The 16,374-nt window shown below is 42.8% G+C and overlaps 1 protein-coding gene across 1 annotated transcript in view; it reads left to right on the top strand.

The window, feature by feature from the left end:
- LOC147748032 (cytochrome P450 2D15-like) overlaps positions 1 to 8,165 on the top strand; it is a 252,763-nt gene extending 244,598 nt beyond the window's left edge. Inside the window, exon 9 of the mRNA XM_086958052.1 lies at positions 6,778 to 8,165. Within this exon, the coding sequence (XP_086814178.1) occupies positions 6,778 to 6,956 (179 nt within the window). The 3' untranslated portion in view covers positions 6,957 to 8,165. The remainder of the gene's footprint in view (positions 1 to 6,777) is intronic.
- The last annotated feature ends 8,209 nt before the right edge of the window (positions 8,166 to 16,374 follow it).

The raw sequence follows: 16,374 nt of genomic DNA, 5'->3' as shown, positions 1-16,374 counted from the left end.
GAAGGAAACAACATACAGGCTATCATGTCCGAGTTAGACATAGGGTTTGCGAATGTGTTAATGACACCGACTACTCAATTCACACCAACGTTCCATGGAAGAGGTGCTCAAACATTAATTGACTATATCCTAGTTTCTATTAACAATGCCACACGCATAAAGCACTTTGAAGTGGATAACAATGCACTCAGTGACCACCATCCACTCAGACTAATCTACCTAGAGCCTGATCATCAAAAAACCAAGCCAAGGACTATATGGGCCCCTTACAGCAAGAAACACTTACACTAAACAGATTGAACGGCTTCACCCTCAAATGGGGTAACCTAGACGAAGAAACAACCAGCGCAAGAATAATCAAAAAATGCAGGACTCACATCGACAACTGTCTAAATCCTCTGGCAACTGCATCGGAAATTCTGACAAGTTATAATGAAATAGTGAAAATTATCGGCAATGAACTAACGAAACCTAGAAAACAAAACAACACTCTAAGAAAAGGTTGGTTTAACACCCAGTGTACAAAAGCCTACTCAGCTTTAAAGAAAGCCCTAGCAAAGAAAGATCGAAACAGAGAAGAGATAGTGCAATTAAGGAAAACATATACGCTCGCACTCAAGGAAAGGAAAAAGGAGCTACAATGTAATCTCTGGACCCAACTTCTAAATAGCAGCATACAAAAGGACAATGTAGCCTTTTGGAAAATTGTCAAGACCCCATTTTTAACTGGAAATAACGACGGTCCCTCCCTAGATGTTGCAATAAACGCCGAGGACTGGGTGCAACATTTCTCAGGGGTCTTCGGAGAGGACAAACCCGGAGACTTGGCCCCTACCCCTCCCCTCCTCCCACCGGTGAACTACCCAATAGAAATTCATTTCTCCATGAATGAAACAATGAAAGCTATAAAGACTGCAAAAAATGGCAAAGCGCCAGGACCAGACTCAGTCCCAATGGACCTCTACAAATCCCTTCCTGATCTTTGGTCCCCTCTTTTAACCAAGGTCCTGAAAGCAGCTAAGGAAATCAACCTCCCTAACTCCTGGTCAACATCGATCCTAGTCCCCATATTCAAGAAAGGCAACAGAGACACTCCCTCCTGTTACCGTCCCATCTCCCTCCTGGACTCGGTCGGAAAGATGGCAGGGAGGATACTTCTAGACCGTCTCCAGGAGTGGTCCAAAGAACATGGGGTACTATCAGATCTCCAATACGGGTTCAGGGCCGGACTGAGCACTGTGGACCAAGTTTTGAACTTAACACTACTGGCTGGAAAATACACCACAGCAAAAAAATCAACCTTACACATGGTCTACGTTGACCTTACGGCAGCGTTTGACTGTGTAGAACACTCAAAACCTTGGATAATAATGCTGCAAATGGAGATCGAGCCAGCAATCGTAGACTTCCTACGCGAGTTACACTCTGGCGCCACGGGAAAGGTACGATACGGATTGGAGGGCCAACTCACAGATAGCTTCCCAATACAGAAGGGGGTCAGGCAAGGGTGTGTACTGGCCCCCTTCCTATTTACGCTCTACACAAATGGACTTGAAGCTGCTATGTTACAGGGCGTAAAAGACCTCCCAGAAGCGGGCCGGCGACCGATCCCAGCATTGCTGTACGATGACGATGCGGTGATCCTCGCACGAACCCCGATCGAGCTACAAAAGACCCTAAATAACTACTGCACCTTCATGACAAGTCTTAATTTAAAAGTCAACATAAAAAAAACCTTTGTGATGCACGCCGGTATCAAGGGGAAAAAAGCAAAGTCAATTTTCGTGGACAATCTACCCCTCGAAAGAACTAAAACTTACTCATACCTCGGCATCACCATTGACGAAGAGTTTAACTGGAAACAAGCAATCATTTCGCGTAAGCTGTCACTCATAAGAACAGTGGGCGCTCTAAAAGCTTTCTCCCTCCGTCTAGGAAAAAGACCTCTGGCTGAGATGATAAAAATCTATAACGTAAAATGCATCAGCACGGCCATCTTTGGAGCAGGAGTCTGGGGAATAGCAAACGTCGAACAAATCCAGAAAGTTGAAAATTCCTTCCTAAAATTTCTACTAGCAGTTCCAAAAACCACAACTACCTTTGACTGTCATTTAGAACTTGGAGTGGATCACGTTTCAGATCTTATCAAGATTCAGCCCATCATGTTGTGGCGCAGAATATGGGCAACAGACGAATGTCAGCTCACAAGAGCAATCATTGAGGACTGTATGAAACTAGATTGTATGAATAAGATAAAGTGGCTATGTTATGTAAAATCTTTCCTCGCGGATATCGGTCTTTCGAGGTTCTTCGAAGAATCACAGTCAGTAACAGACATAGCAAAGAAAGATCTAAAAAAGCTATGCCTGTCCCACCTAACTCAACTGCGATTGATGACCGAAATAGGAAAGACATCAGTCCAACACTACCTCATGATACAACTGATTCCATCCATCCAACCGTATCTGCAGTACGACCTGACGCAATTTGAAAAATTTCTTCTTACTCGCTTCAGGTTCAATCTTTTTCACATCATGGTTTCATTCCCTTCACAGAATGTGTGGACACATAATACGACACTGTGCCCCTGTGACTTTATTTCACTTCAGTCCACTAGGCATGTTCTTTTCTTTTGTAAATTTTATTTGCCACTTCGCAAAAGGTGGATCTTACCAATTTTAAAAGTAATGAAGATCCGTAGATGCCGCCCAGCGTACCTGGCGCTCCAGTTTCTGGAAAACAGCTTAGTGTCGAAATCTGTCGCACACTACTTAAGATTGTGTCTCAGGCATCGCATGAACTTATGAAAATCATAGAGCTGCATCAAAACACGGACCTTAGTGAATGTATAGTCCTCTCTGCGAGAGATCAATTTTTAACATACTATGAACTTAATGTTATTAATAATTTTTTACTGTGTATATTTGTACTTTTATGGCTTTCATCACGAAAATCGAATAAAGTTCTTTTTGAATTTGAATTTGAATTTGAGAGCTCACACACCCTGCCAACCCCAACTTCTCTAAGTGTGATCAGCGTTTCGCCTCACCCTAAGAGGGATCCTCCAGGTCATTTCCCAGTAGACAATCCAAAGTCATGGTTGGGTTCACAGGGACTCTCAAGGAACCTGTGACCCTCACCCATTTAAAGGGAACCTGTGCCACCGTGTACTGGCACTCAGAGTTGTCCACTGCAACTACTTGGTGGAACACATTAGGGAATACCTGCTCTTCCTACATCAGTTGACACCTTACCATAGTCATTCTGGATCCAGTGTCTCTGAGAGCCTCTACCCTCTGTTAATTGGTGGTCATCCACTGCCTGTATTTCTTAGTGGTTCGGGTATAAGGTTCCTCATAACATTTCACTGTGCCCTAGTTAGATAAGCTGGCTTCCAACCTTCAACTGAAACCAAATACACCCCAACCGCTACACTGGCCACCCCGTGACTATGCACCAGTGGGTGCCACTGTCCACTTGGGACACTTGGAACTCCCCCTCAATGTGACCCTCCTGACCACATGCATAACACTTGAGGGGACCCCCCTCTGCAGGTTCCCCTGAAGAGATCCATGGCTTTTTCTCATTCTGTGATGGGAACCTTTACCTTTGGAACTATATTGGGGCCATTTAGAGAACTCTCTCTGTTTACCCTTGCCCCCCCCCACACTTCTGATAGGGACCCTCCCCAATCTTTGGGGAGTCACCCACATACTCCATGTGAACCCTGGTACTCGTACAGCCGTTCACCTCCTGAGCAAACTTTCTGGGGCCAGTCAGCTGGCTATCAATTAGATGCTGGTGCAGCTCTGGCAAACACAGACTATGCAAGTGCTTCCAAGTAATCAAATTGTAAAACCCCTGATAGTGTCTTACCTGTCTGCCCTTTATCCAACCATCCAATGCTCTGCAAAAATAAAACAAATTCCAACCAAGTATGAGAGTCAGTTTTCGAAAAAGATCTAAACTTCTCCTTATACTGCTCTGGGTTGAAACCATACTGGGTAATCAAGGCATCCTACATTTTGGTGTAGATGAGAGCTGTATTTGTCCTCAGAGCTGTCAATGGGTAGCTCCCCTCTACCTCAAAGTGTTTCCACAGACCCCCTTCCCCACTTGGTGTTTGGGGCCTCATTCATGTGGAATGATGCCACATAAGCCAAAAACCAAGCATGTATGTCATCCCCTTTCCTGTACTCTTGCACCAGGTCCTTTGGAATGTGCACCTTCTACCCAGACTGCACCGGTTGCACGCTGTCACCATTTAAACTGGATTCTGTCTACCTGGCCTTGATGTACAGCTCCTTTAATCTCAACTCAGGGGCTTAAAGCAATGTTTTTTCCTCCAGTGTGTGGGTCCTCTGTTCCATGGCAATAGCATTCTCCTTATCGTGTTGCTTTTACTCCCACTCAAGCTTTTTACTTTCCATACTGATGTTATACAGCTCAAGCTCATTGTCCCTGACCCTCTGTCTTTCCTCCAGCTCCTCTGCTGATACACTCCTAGATGACAATTTGCTGCAACCCTTAGAAGAGGCTCCCACAGGCAGATCCTGAGCTCCAAAATCCCCTTACTGGCTTTGCACCTCCAGTTCCATATTCCCCTTCTTAGCCTTCCCAGCTTCTCTTGTTGCCCAGCAGGCCCTCAGCACCTTTTGCAGCTCATCCATCCTAGTGGAGCTTCTAAGGGTGTTGCAGGGATTCTACTCTGTTACAGAACTCTGCATGGTACCATAGAACATAGGTATGAGAGACTGCGTCAGCATATCACCTCGGCATCTATGAGCCCAACTCCAACTAGCTATAGTGCCTCACTTGCCCTCCTAACCTTACCAGAAAGGCAAGTGATTTGGAACCCGTTTACAAATCTCTTGACCAACTCAGGAATCACAGTAACAGGAAACACCCTTTTACTCTCTTACTTATACGTGTCAACAATAAGATAAACAGGATACACAAAGAAAATGTTGAATATTTATTTAAACCACTGTGCTCTTAAAATCAGTATTCGTGCCACAATTAGAAAATAAATGCATACTAAAAATACTGTTACAATGGTTAATAAACCGTATACATGAAAATCCCTGTCATTATATTGGACAGAGTACCCTAAACCCTCCTCCCCTGCTACTGAAGCTAAATGATAATATATTAAAGACATCTGGGAAAAGTGGCGAACCCCGTACCATAGGATACACAGATGACCGTTCAACATCTCAGCAGACACAGTGTTCTTGTCTCAGAACTCTCATTCCATGTGTGTTTTTTGTCTCATGTACTCACTTATATAAACACACATGTGCATATAAACAGCAGCTGCATTTTTGTGTTATATCTAGGTGCTGATGTGTGGCCAGAAAGAATGACAAGGGACAGTATTGTTTGACCTTGTCTGTGGTGTTGAGACAAAATCCCAGAAAAAGAACAGATCCCGAATACATATGCAGGTTCTGTGTGAAAGCGCAAAGTGGCACAAAGCAAGTATGTTTATGTAGTAACGTGTGCAAAAAGAAAATGAGGCCTATAACATGCACAGTTAAGCTAAAAATAGGGAAAACTACAATGGGTCATGCAGGAAATACATAACAAGGGGGCATCCAAAATCTATGTTTAAGCTGATCCACTTTATAAGACTGCAATTTCTCAATCTCAAACAGCAATGTTGCAACCTCACTTACTGGCTCACCAGAGAGAGACATGGTACTGGATACTTCAAGTATTATCACAAAAATAGGAATAAGCAAAAAGTAGTATGTGGTTGCGTAATGTTCTGCATGCAGTAGTAGTGTACACCAATCACTGTGTGTCAAAGTACAAATACAAGTCAAATCCCACCTCTGACCACCAATGTCAGAAATGATAGCCTCTAGTTAATTATTCGCAATATTTCCCTAAGGTTGTTTTTATTATAACACCTTACTTTGGTATTCAAAGGCTATAATGTGCTTATATGCTAATTAAACAGCAAATATTTCAGATACCAGGGCCCGTATTATCTATAGGATGCACCATCCATGTTTGTGCCACGACGCACCTTCAACAGGTGACTAGGCACAAACATAAACAGTGCATATGAATGCAATGAATGTGCTGCCCTCAAGGGACCTGCCAACTTAGGCTGCCATGGGGCAATGCATTCACTGAAATCCAGAGCAGCTGCTTTAAGCAGCCACGCCGTTTTTCACTGTGCAGGTGGCTTCTGCCTGCAATTAAAGAGAGAGGGGCAGAGATCTCCCTGCAGGTAGGTTCAGTGAGTAACTGCATCTACTTGCACAGCGATGTCTGACGGGTCCATGGGACCCACTTTTATTCCTACAGACGGTGATCCACAGGAAGCACATGGTAAGTGCACCACCTTTTTGTGGCACACGGTCAGTGCACCTCCTAACGTTGCCTTTGCCTTGTGCCCACACCCATAATATGGTGTGAGTGCAGAGGCAAAAAGATTCCCTCATTTGCATGAGGCCATGCTCCCATGCAAATTAGGTCGCACCAGTGCAATCCGTAATACAGAAGCGTCCGCACAGCGTCTGCAGCTCCTTCTGGAATACCTAAGTGCCCTCGGGTTGCACACTCTTGTTGTAACACGTGGGAACTTTGTGTAATATGGCACCAATAAGGTTTTCTGATAAACATAAGACATCTTTTTTATTACCAATTCATAAAATGTTTTGACGCTTGAGTGAATATGGAAAGACATCATCTCAAAAAAGATAAAAAATCCAAAGGTCAGTTGCACTTGTTTAACATATCTCTCCCTTTCGCCCTTTTTCCCAGGAAGCCGAGTCTGTTTAGGAGAGCAGCTGGCAAGGATGGAACTTTTTCTCTTCTTCACCACTTTTCTTCAGCAGTTCACTTTCTTCATCCCAAGGGATCAACCGAGACCTAAGGAAGAGAACTTGCCAGGTGGCATAAGAGTTCCCAAACCTTACCAGTTATGTGCTGAATTGAGATGAAGGAAGATCACCCTACACGGCAAAACATCTTACCATTAATATATCGAAAACAATAAAGTCACTGGTGTCTCTTTCAGGAAATGATGGCTGGAATTTTACATAGAGCATTCTATTTTAAGGTCCTGTACACTACGTTCTGTGATGAATGATGGGCTCTGAGGACATTTTACAAATCTACAATTAGAGCTCATTCTTTGCTTTGTATTCAGGACAGATTTCAATCATATATTAATATGGTGACTATCCCTCAGCTTATGTTTCTATTGACTCATTTTTGCCTTAATATGTTTCATAATTCAAACTCCTCTTTCACACTTTCAAAGCACTACATAACACTGGCCCAGCATACCTCAACAAACGGATCTTTTTTCACAAACCTTCCAGATACCCCAATTCCTCCAGACTTGTACTTGCACACATCTCACGATTATGGAAAACAATATCCAGTGGTCGAACTTTCTCCTACAGTGCTCATGAAACGTGGAATGGCCTGCCACTGCACATAAGAGTGTCCTCCTCACGTGATGAATTCCACAAGTAACTGAAGACCTGCCTTTTCAAGTAGCCCGCCTAGGCCCTAGATCTGGCTCGCCTCATACCAGCTCAGTGCCAGGTTACCCTACTGGGTAATAGTGCACTCTATAAATCTACATACTATACCATAGCATACCCTAACATACCTTACTGGTTGTGTTTCCTTAAGTGGCAGGAGTTCATTAATTTGTCACGATGTCCCTGTAACAACTCCTCCATTCACTGTACCCTCCATTTCATTGTTTTTTGCAAATATTGTAAAGCCCCTAGAATATGATTTTTAAAACCCCTGCTCAAAAAGTGAAGTTTTACTCAATGCACACTGGCATTATTGTTTTCGCAGCAACTACATGCAGCAAACATACTGTCTAAAGATAAAGTAGCCGCTTTTAGTGTAATATGAATTATTGATATAGATGCAAACTTCATTTACTTTATAATTTGTCTATGAATGTGAGAACTGTAACTCTTTATCATGGATTGTTTGTAATTATTTTTGAACACACACAGAGGCCGTTCATACATCCTTGGTATGAGGGCGGCTTCTTAAACTCCTCAGTGATTTGTGGAATATTATCATTTTGATGGTAAAGCCTTTGTACCGGAGTCCCATATTTGTGAAACCATTTTTTTTGTTGGAAAAGCCTCCAATCAAAATAAAAGTTTTCTCCGTTTTTTTCCATGACAAAGCATTCTTTGTAGAGGTTAAAATAAAAGTGAAATTCGCAAAAAAATTGAAAAGTACAAAAAAAATTCTTACTGAATTTGGAGTGACGGTATAGTATGTCTTTGTAGTATTGTCCAGTTACAGGTGTATATCTGAAAAACATTCCATTAACAAATTGTGACAGTGGGGATAAATATTGCATGCTTACATAATACAGTTGGCACTGCTTTACCTCCTCTCTTTCTGTTCAGTAGAAATGGCATGCACAATTGCAGTGATGATTCGCTTCACAGAAATTGACTTAAGTAATTTGCACATTCACTGCCAGGTCGGACCCATTAGTGACTGAGGGTCTGCCCTTAATGTGGACGCCCGCATTTTATCCACGTGGGGCTCGGTGTATGTAAAACAAGCATGGGCAACAACAGTAGGTCTGTCTATCTTAGGAAAAACAACTCTCTTTCACGATACTTCATGTTCACAGACAAAGGAATCAACACATTTCAGAAAAATATTACATATTTGTATTTTGGGATATCCAAATGTAAATTTCATTTTGAGAATAAAATTGCATGCATTTTTTCTGAACTGCATAGTGAAATCAATATTTCCTTTATTTGAATTTAACATCTCAAGGAGTTGTTGTCTTTTGCATGATTTGGATTCTTTTATTGTACCATCCATGGAGCATTTGGAATTTCCAGTGTTTTAATCTGATCTATACACCATGACTACATAGTAACTAATATTTTCTTAGAGGATATTGCTAGTTTACCATTTTTTTCCAGGATCCCATACAGATTGCATGGAAAACCTCAACTTTTTCAACAGTGATAGCTCCAGGGTCAGAACTAGCTAGAATTTAAATATACAATACCGAGATCTGGTTTAGTGGGTATTGGGATAACATTCAATGTGCTACATTAAGCCAACTGTTTGTTACAAACCTTAATGCCCTGGTTGAACTCACATTATAATAAAGTTCTTCTCCAAGACAGAGATATCATCTGTCCTCAGCATCAATAAAGCTCTGTGCCCTGTAATCAAGAGTCCCTTTTGGGCAATGGCCAGTTCATTTCTCCGGCATTTTGTAGGCAACATAAATAGATGATACACGCACTCCCCACCAAGGATCTCCATGAATTCTGAAAATTCGCAGAAATGCACAAAGGGGCCACGTATACATGTGGTGAGCAGCAGCACTCTGAAACTCCCATTTCCCCTTCCGTACAACAAAAGAAATCATCTAATTTACAGAAGGCTTCTGAATATGTACCTGTACAAGTTGTAACTCTGATGTCATTGAAAAGCAGAATCAGACTGACAGCCTATATAAACGATTCTAACAATATGGTCCAAAATCAAATTGCAGAGTTTTCTGGTGAGTTGTACTCAAGTCCAAGCCCTACCATGAATAAAAAGAATTAAGGCCTCAACTAGGGTAGAATTTTAAACTTAAGCCAGGGAGTCCATAAACTAACATGAAAAGGCCCCTCTTGCAAATGCGGGACAACAAAGAGACATTGCTTCCTCAAAGCAAATTATGGGTGTGGGTATGGATCCATGTTCTATCAATCAGGACATTATGGATCGTTTTTTTAAAAACAGGAACTCACCTCCCCTTATGACCACATGGCATCACCATGAGGAAGCCATTGAATGCCATTGAAACGCCCCCCTAATAGGCTATCCACAATTACACACAGTATGTACCCCTTATATAATAATACTAACAGATGTTCCTGTGCTATCTACTGAAAACAGTGAGGATTACATGGCACTGAAAAATAAATCATTCAATTTGGTATGAATTAATTCTGTTCGGAGGGAAGACCTGACACAAGGAGTGGTGCATGTGTGAAGGACTGCATGGCTGGGAGCTCCCAAAGGAGACACTAGGATATTGTATAATAATACATTTTTGGAGACCACGAATTGTAGAAATATTGTTACAGCGCTTCACCCAAATGCCATTTTGCATTAGTAAAATAAGCTCTCCCGTTAGGGTAGTATTCAAGACCTGATAGGAGCTTTAAATCAGCGACCCCAGTGCTATGTCCCTTTGAAAATGTTACCCATCAGCCATGGGAAAGTCAATATGACATGTATCAGACCCAGAGTCGTAATTATCATTATCCTGTTACTGTATCGAAAAGATTCGCCCCTTTGACCCTCCTAAATGAACAGGATTGACAGGATGAGTTCAAAGAGATGGCATATGTGATCAGCATCTGGAGCCAAAGATCTCCAAATGTTAAATAAGGGGCAGGCTGGGGGATACTAATAATATCTATGAGTATTTGGTAATCAAATTCTGGAATATTGGGGGGTGTTAAAAGTAAACTGGGGACCCAGACTGGCTAAATATTAGAAAGTCTGCCCATTTGATTTGCCTACAGGATACTTGGTTTAGGGAAGATTTCCATATAGATGGTCATGTCTCCATACTCATTCCAGCTTCACCCTCAATTAGTTGGCGAGCAGAAGGAGACTTGGTGATTCTCACTTCTATTCTATACCCCATCATTAGCAAAAGAAAACATGGAATACATCTCCATACTATTAGCTGGGACACCTGCTAATTGATCAGAAGTATGAGGTCATTTTCATTAACTTCTAGAACAATCTATTCAACAGCACCCGTAACATGATTGTTATGGAACTGGGAAAGGAAATTGAGCTGTTAACAAAGAAAACAGATATTGATTATATGTATCTTTGGGTTGGAAATCTTAACATGAGGAAATGTCAGTGCTCCTCTAGGGCAGTATGTCGCTTCTCAGAATGCTATGGGAAAGAACAATTCCATTCTCCTCATGACTCATATGGTGACTTAATAAACGAGGCTCTCTACAAAATAAACTTGGAATTGATAGAACAGGATGTTGAGGAAGATGGCCCCATGTTGCTTTTATTTCACAGAAATGCCCACCCTTTCATTATCGATCATATCTCAGTAAAAAGTCTAAATCTGAATAAAACATTTAAAATGGCATTCTCAGTGGTCAGCGACCATTTAAACTCACACTCAATGTTACCTGTGATAAGTTAAAACGACTAAGCTGAGCACGTCCAATTGAAATTGGGGGGTAGAAACAGTGTTAGCCTAAAATGGGCAGGTATAAACAAGACAAGATTAGTAATCACTTAGCAGTACCACCGGAGATGGAAGGCGCAGCCAGAGGAGGAGGGTGGGGGAACAATGAGAGCCTCAGGGAACAACACGATGATGGTTTAGTTAAAGCCAGCATAGTCAATTTTGAAGGTGAATCCTCTATAACAGCCGCTTCCTTATTGGGGATGTTTTCTGCTCTCACAACGGAGATTAGGAAAGGTTTTACTGAGTCCTCCGCAAATCAGGTGGAGATAAGGAACTATTGCGAAGCATTGGAAAGTAAGATTGATGGACTTACCACAAGAACAGGTGTCCTGGAAGAAACAACAGCAGCACTTTTGACCCACTTGGAGCAGGCTAAAGCTGATATAAAGAAGCTTACCAGGGAGGATCAAGGACTAAGCGAAAGGATGGAGACGTTAGAAAATAAAGCTAAGCGGGGGAACATCAGCGTCCTCAATGTTCCAGAGGGAACTGAGGGCTCAGACATTAAGCAATTTATCACTGTTTTGTTGAAGGAGTCCCTTGGCCTAGACCATTCAGTTGAAGAGTTGGCATTGGATATCCAGAGAGTCCATAGGGATCCCTTTCGGCGGAACCCCCAAAGGTCTAAGCCGCGTAAAATACTGGTTAACTTCCATACTTATGTGTTGAAGGAGCAGATTCTTAACCTGGCATTAAAACAAAAGTCACTTCCCGGGAAAGGGTATACGTTCCTAATTAGATCTGACCTCTCCAGAGTTACATTGGAGAAACAATGGGAGTTTGGGAGGCGGTTGGATGCCTTTAGGAGGTTAGGTGCAACAGCCCAGCTTATGTTTCCGGCACCATTAAAGTCATGCATAATAACCAGATGTTCAACATCAGATCGGTGCAGGCAGCCGATGAGCTCTTAATGAAGTTGGGCAACGAGAATAAATAGGTTGTGCATAGCTGGAGGCAGTATAAGTGTACCTCTTCAGGTAGGCTCAATATCTTTTATATTATTCATATGCTATGACCACTCCTGGTTTAGAAGCAGTAAACCAACTAGACCAAGTAGACCGATTTAGTTTTTTCTTTTCTTCCTTAGCAAACTAGCTATTCACTTAACTAGTTGTGGCAATTATTTTTGAGGGCATGTAGGGTAATCTTTTTTATTTATACATGTCCTTGTGTCCTTCTATCTGTTTTATTTTTCCCCTTGGGGCAGGTCGGGTAATCTCACAGTGGTAGGGGTGCTATCTACTGGACTATGTTACGGTTAGATAACACAAGAGTTTTTCAAGGGGTGGGGGGGGTAAAGGGGGGCACTGGGTCAGGGGGGGGTGGCATAAACATAAAAAAGTTCTCATTGAGCAAGGATGTGTTAAAATGGATGGTAGGAGACAGATGGTGGATAGTGTTTTAAGTTCACAGCTGACATGCTTAGCTTTAGTTGCTTTTCTTTCTTTTAAGTATGAGTAGTGTAAAATATATCCCCTGGAATGTCAATGGCCTTCGCACCAAGCCTAGAGCTAATAGAATTATGCAATACTTGCGAGACTTAAATGCACAGGTCATTGTGCTCCAGGAGACTCATTTAACTCATACGGAAATGCTCACCCTCATTAAGAAAAAGAGATGGATTGATTTCGAAGTTTCAACAACTCAAACAACAAATACGAGAGGTGTTTCAGTTGTTTTTAAAAAAGGAGCTAGAGCTAGGGTGGTATCAAAGGCGGTGGACCCAGGTGGCAGATGGGTCATTGCGTTAGTGGTTATGGCCGGTGTACAAAGTACAATCCTGGGTTATTATGGTCCGAACCAGGATGATCCCTCTATTTTGGAGTCTATATTCTCACACCTGCTTTCCTTTCCTGAACCTATTATCCTGGCAGGCAACTTTAATGTCGTACTGGATCCTCTATTGGATAAATCGACCCATAGTCATTCCCAAGTTTTTTCCAAGACTAGGTCCCTGCTACAGAGCGCAATGAAGCAATATGGGTATGTTGACATCTGGAGAGAGAGGTCTGGAAAACAACAAGGGGTCTCCTTTCGGAATTACAAGTACCATCACCAGTCCAGAATAGATTTCATTTTAATCAGTCTGAGGCTGGTAGACTCCGTTAAGACCATTAGCTATCTCCCATTACATCTGTCGGACCATGCGGCTGTAGTAATGGAAATTGTTTGGCCCAATAAGAGGCCCTCCAACACATGGTCCTATGATCGCTCTCTTCTTTCCTCTTCGGAGGATATTGCGTTTCTTAAAGCTGAAACCCATAACTTTATGAATGCTAATAGGGGCTCAGCGATGACAAGGACTATTTGGGATTCGTTCAAAGCCTTCTAGAGAGGGGTTATTATGGGGAAAGTTTCATATCGCAGGAAGAAACATAGGGAGGAAGTTACCCCTGTTGAAGCTAACATACTTCAAACTCAAAAAGATATAGACACCAACCATACTACCTCTGAACCTGTTCTAACCTCTCTTAGGAACCAGCTATTGGTTCTGAAGGGTAGCTTGAGCTCAATATTAAATCTTAGACTCCAGCAGAGATGGGAGGCCAGCAAGTTGGCCCATTTTGAATACAGTGAGGGGGCGGGGAAATTATTGGCATGGAAGACCAAAACAGATCAGGTTTGCAATAACATAGCTGCGATAGCTGTTGATAATAACACCTTTTCATCAGATGAGGATATTAGGAGGGCCTTCAGAGGTTACTTTCAAGTGATCTATAAGGAGGTTAATGAGATCTCATAAGAAGCTATTCAGGCTTGGCTGAGGGATCTTGATCTACCTTTGTTTACCCCAGAACAGTCTCAATCTTTAGATAATACCATCACAGAAGATAAGGTTAGACCTGCCATTAAAAGAAGTAAGAAAGGGAAGGCAACAGGACCCGAAGGTTTGCTGGCAGAAATTTATAGAGCCCTTGAAGCAGATCGCGTCCCCTTTCTTACTATATTATTTAATCAAATCCTACTTGAAGGACAGACTCCACCTGCATCTTGTGAGAATGCCTCTATCACCCTGATTTTGAAACCGGGGAAGCCAAGGGTCTTATAGGCCAATATCAATATTAAATGTGGACTGCAAGATCTTTACCACAATTTTAGCATCTCGGTTGGCTTTGATTGCGCTCTTGGTCCTCCATCCTGACCAAAAAGGTTTTATGAAGGGACGACAACTATTTGAGCTTACCTATGATCTGATAGGGGCCCTTGATATAGCATCGGCCCGTAGCCTCCCACTAGCTGCCCTCACGTTGGACGCAACCAAAGCCTTCGACGGGGTCAACTGGGAGTACCTGTCGGGGGATTTGGCCAAGTTTGGCGTTGGCGCAGGGTTTCGCCGCGCAATCGGTTTGTTATACAATAGTCCAGTTGCGTGTTTGTTGGTTAATGGAGATTTGTCTGACCCGGTTACCATCTCTAGAGGGACACGGCAGGGTTGCCCGCTCTCCCCCCTACAATTTGATTTCTACATCAAACCCTTTGCGCAACAACTAAGGGAGGAGGTTACCATCAAATCTTTTTCTTATAGAGGGTGGGAGAGGAAAGTAGCCCTATATGCTGATGACGTGCTCATTCTTACGTCACATGTTGGTACTGCACTCCCCGCAATTTTAAAAATAGCCCACGCATTCGGTCAAGTATTCAGATACGAGATTAACGAAGCAAAGACCGAGATGCTTGTCTAGAATGACGATGGCAGCGCCATGGAGGTACAGGCAGGTTCTTCAATGAGGTATTTGGGCCTACGTATTGTGAAAGACATTGATAAAATTGCTTTAGTTAATCTATCAACAGTAGCTAAAGAGTGCCGTAAGTTGTTACAATCTTGGTCCCATATCCCACTGTCTTTAATTGGGAGGGTTAACTTAATTAAAATGTCGATTCTACCCAAAATGTCTTTTTTGTTTAGCACTATCCTCTTATATTTTGATCATACATGTTTAGCCAAATTACAGGCAGACATCACATCTTTTCACATCAAAAGTGAACTAACTTCTCTGAATCTCCGACTACTCGGTAATGACCCCACCCACTCGAAAGGACAATTACTGGACCCCATTTTTTCCAACCTCTCCCAACTCTCTGCTCATACTCCTCTCCCTCTCCCCTGGTCTGATCATTTTTTGGTCCCTTTCAAATTCCAACTTCCAGGGAAGATCACGGACACCCCTCACCCACGGGCCCCGTCTCGCCCATGGAAAAAACTGGACGCTAACTTATGGGAACGCTCTCTGTCCTCCACCCTACCCATAGCTGACCCCGACCCTTCCAAAGCCGAAACTCAACTACATAATTGGATTAGCGACTCTCTCAATACAGTCCTACCATTAAAAATCCTCCCTCCCATTAGAAGATCCTCCAAACTACCATGGTTTACCGAGGAACTGCGCGAATTAAGACGGAAAGGCAAAAGGCTTGAACGCCAATGGAGAAAGAACTGGAACACTGACGACAGAAGTGGATACAAAGCCCACATTAGGCTCTACAAAAACGCCTTAAAAACGGCACAGGCCGCCTACTTTGAGGACCAAATTGCAGCCGCAACCAATTCCGCTAAAGAGACCTATCGGATAGTCAAATGCCTCTCCAAAATCCAGGAACCCCCCTCACCACCCGACCTGGATGGCTCAAAATGCAACCAGATGGCCGAATTCTTTTCGAATAAAATCGATAAAATTCTCAACTCCCTCCCAGCGGTGTGTACCACTTCAAGAGGCCCCCACCACCCGATCTCTCAAAACACCCCGAGGTTGCTCTCTTTCCCCCACATCACCACTGAAATGTTTCTCAACGTCCTGCACAAAGTTAAAAGCGGCGCCCCTTCAGACCCAGCTCCTATCAGTCAACTGAAACAAGTTGCTTCCACTATAGCCCCTCCGCTCACCAACTTGATCAACGCCTCCTTTGAGCTTGGCATTGTTCCAGCAAACTGGAAAAAAGCCACGGTTAAAGCTCTTTTAAAAAAACTGCATCTTGATCCAGCAGACCCATCAAACTTCAGACCAATCTCATTACTGCCGGCAATGAGCAAAATCGCAGAGAGAATAGCTAACCAACATCTCTCTGAGTTCTTAGAGACCAACCACCTCCTCCGCCAAACCCAGACGGGTTTTAGACCA

This window comes from Lissotriton vulgaris, chromosome 1_1 (assembly GCF_964263255.1).
Source record: "Lissotriton vulgaris chromosome 1_1, aLisVul1.2, whole genome shotgun sequence".
Taxonomy (NCBI): Eukaryota; Metazoa; Chordata; class Amphibia; order Caudata; family Salamandridae; genus Lissotriton; species Lissotriton vulgaris.
The sequence above is the reverse complement of the archived record's forward strand: the minus strand, read 5'-3'. Positions and strand labels throughout refer to the sequence as shown.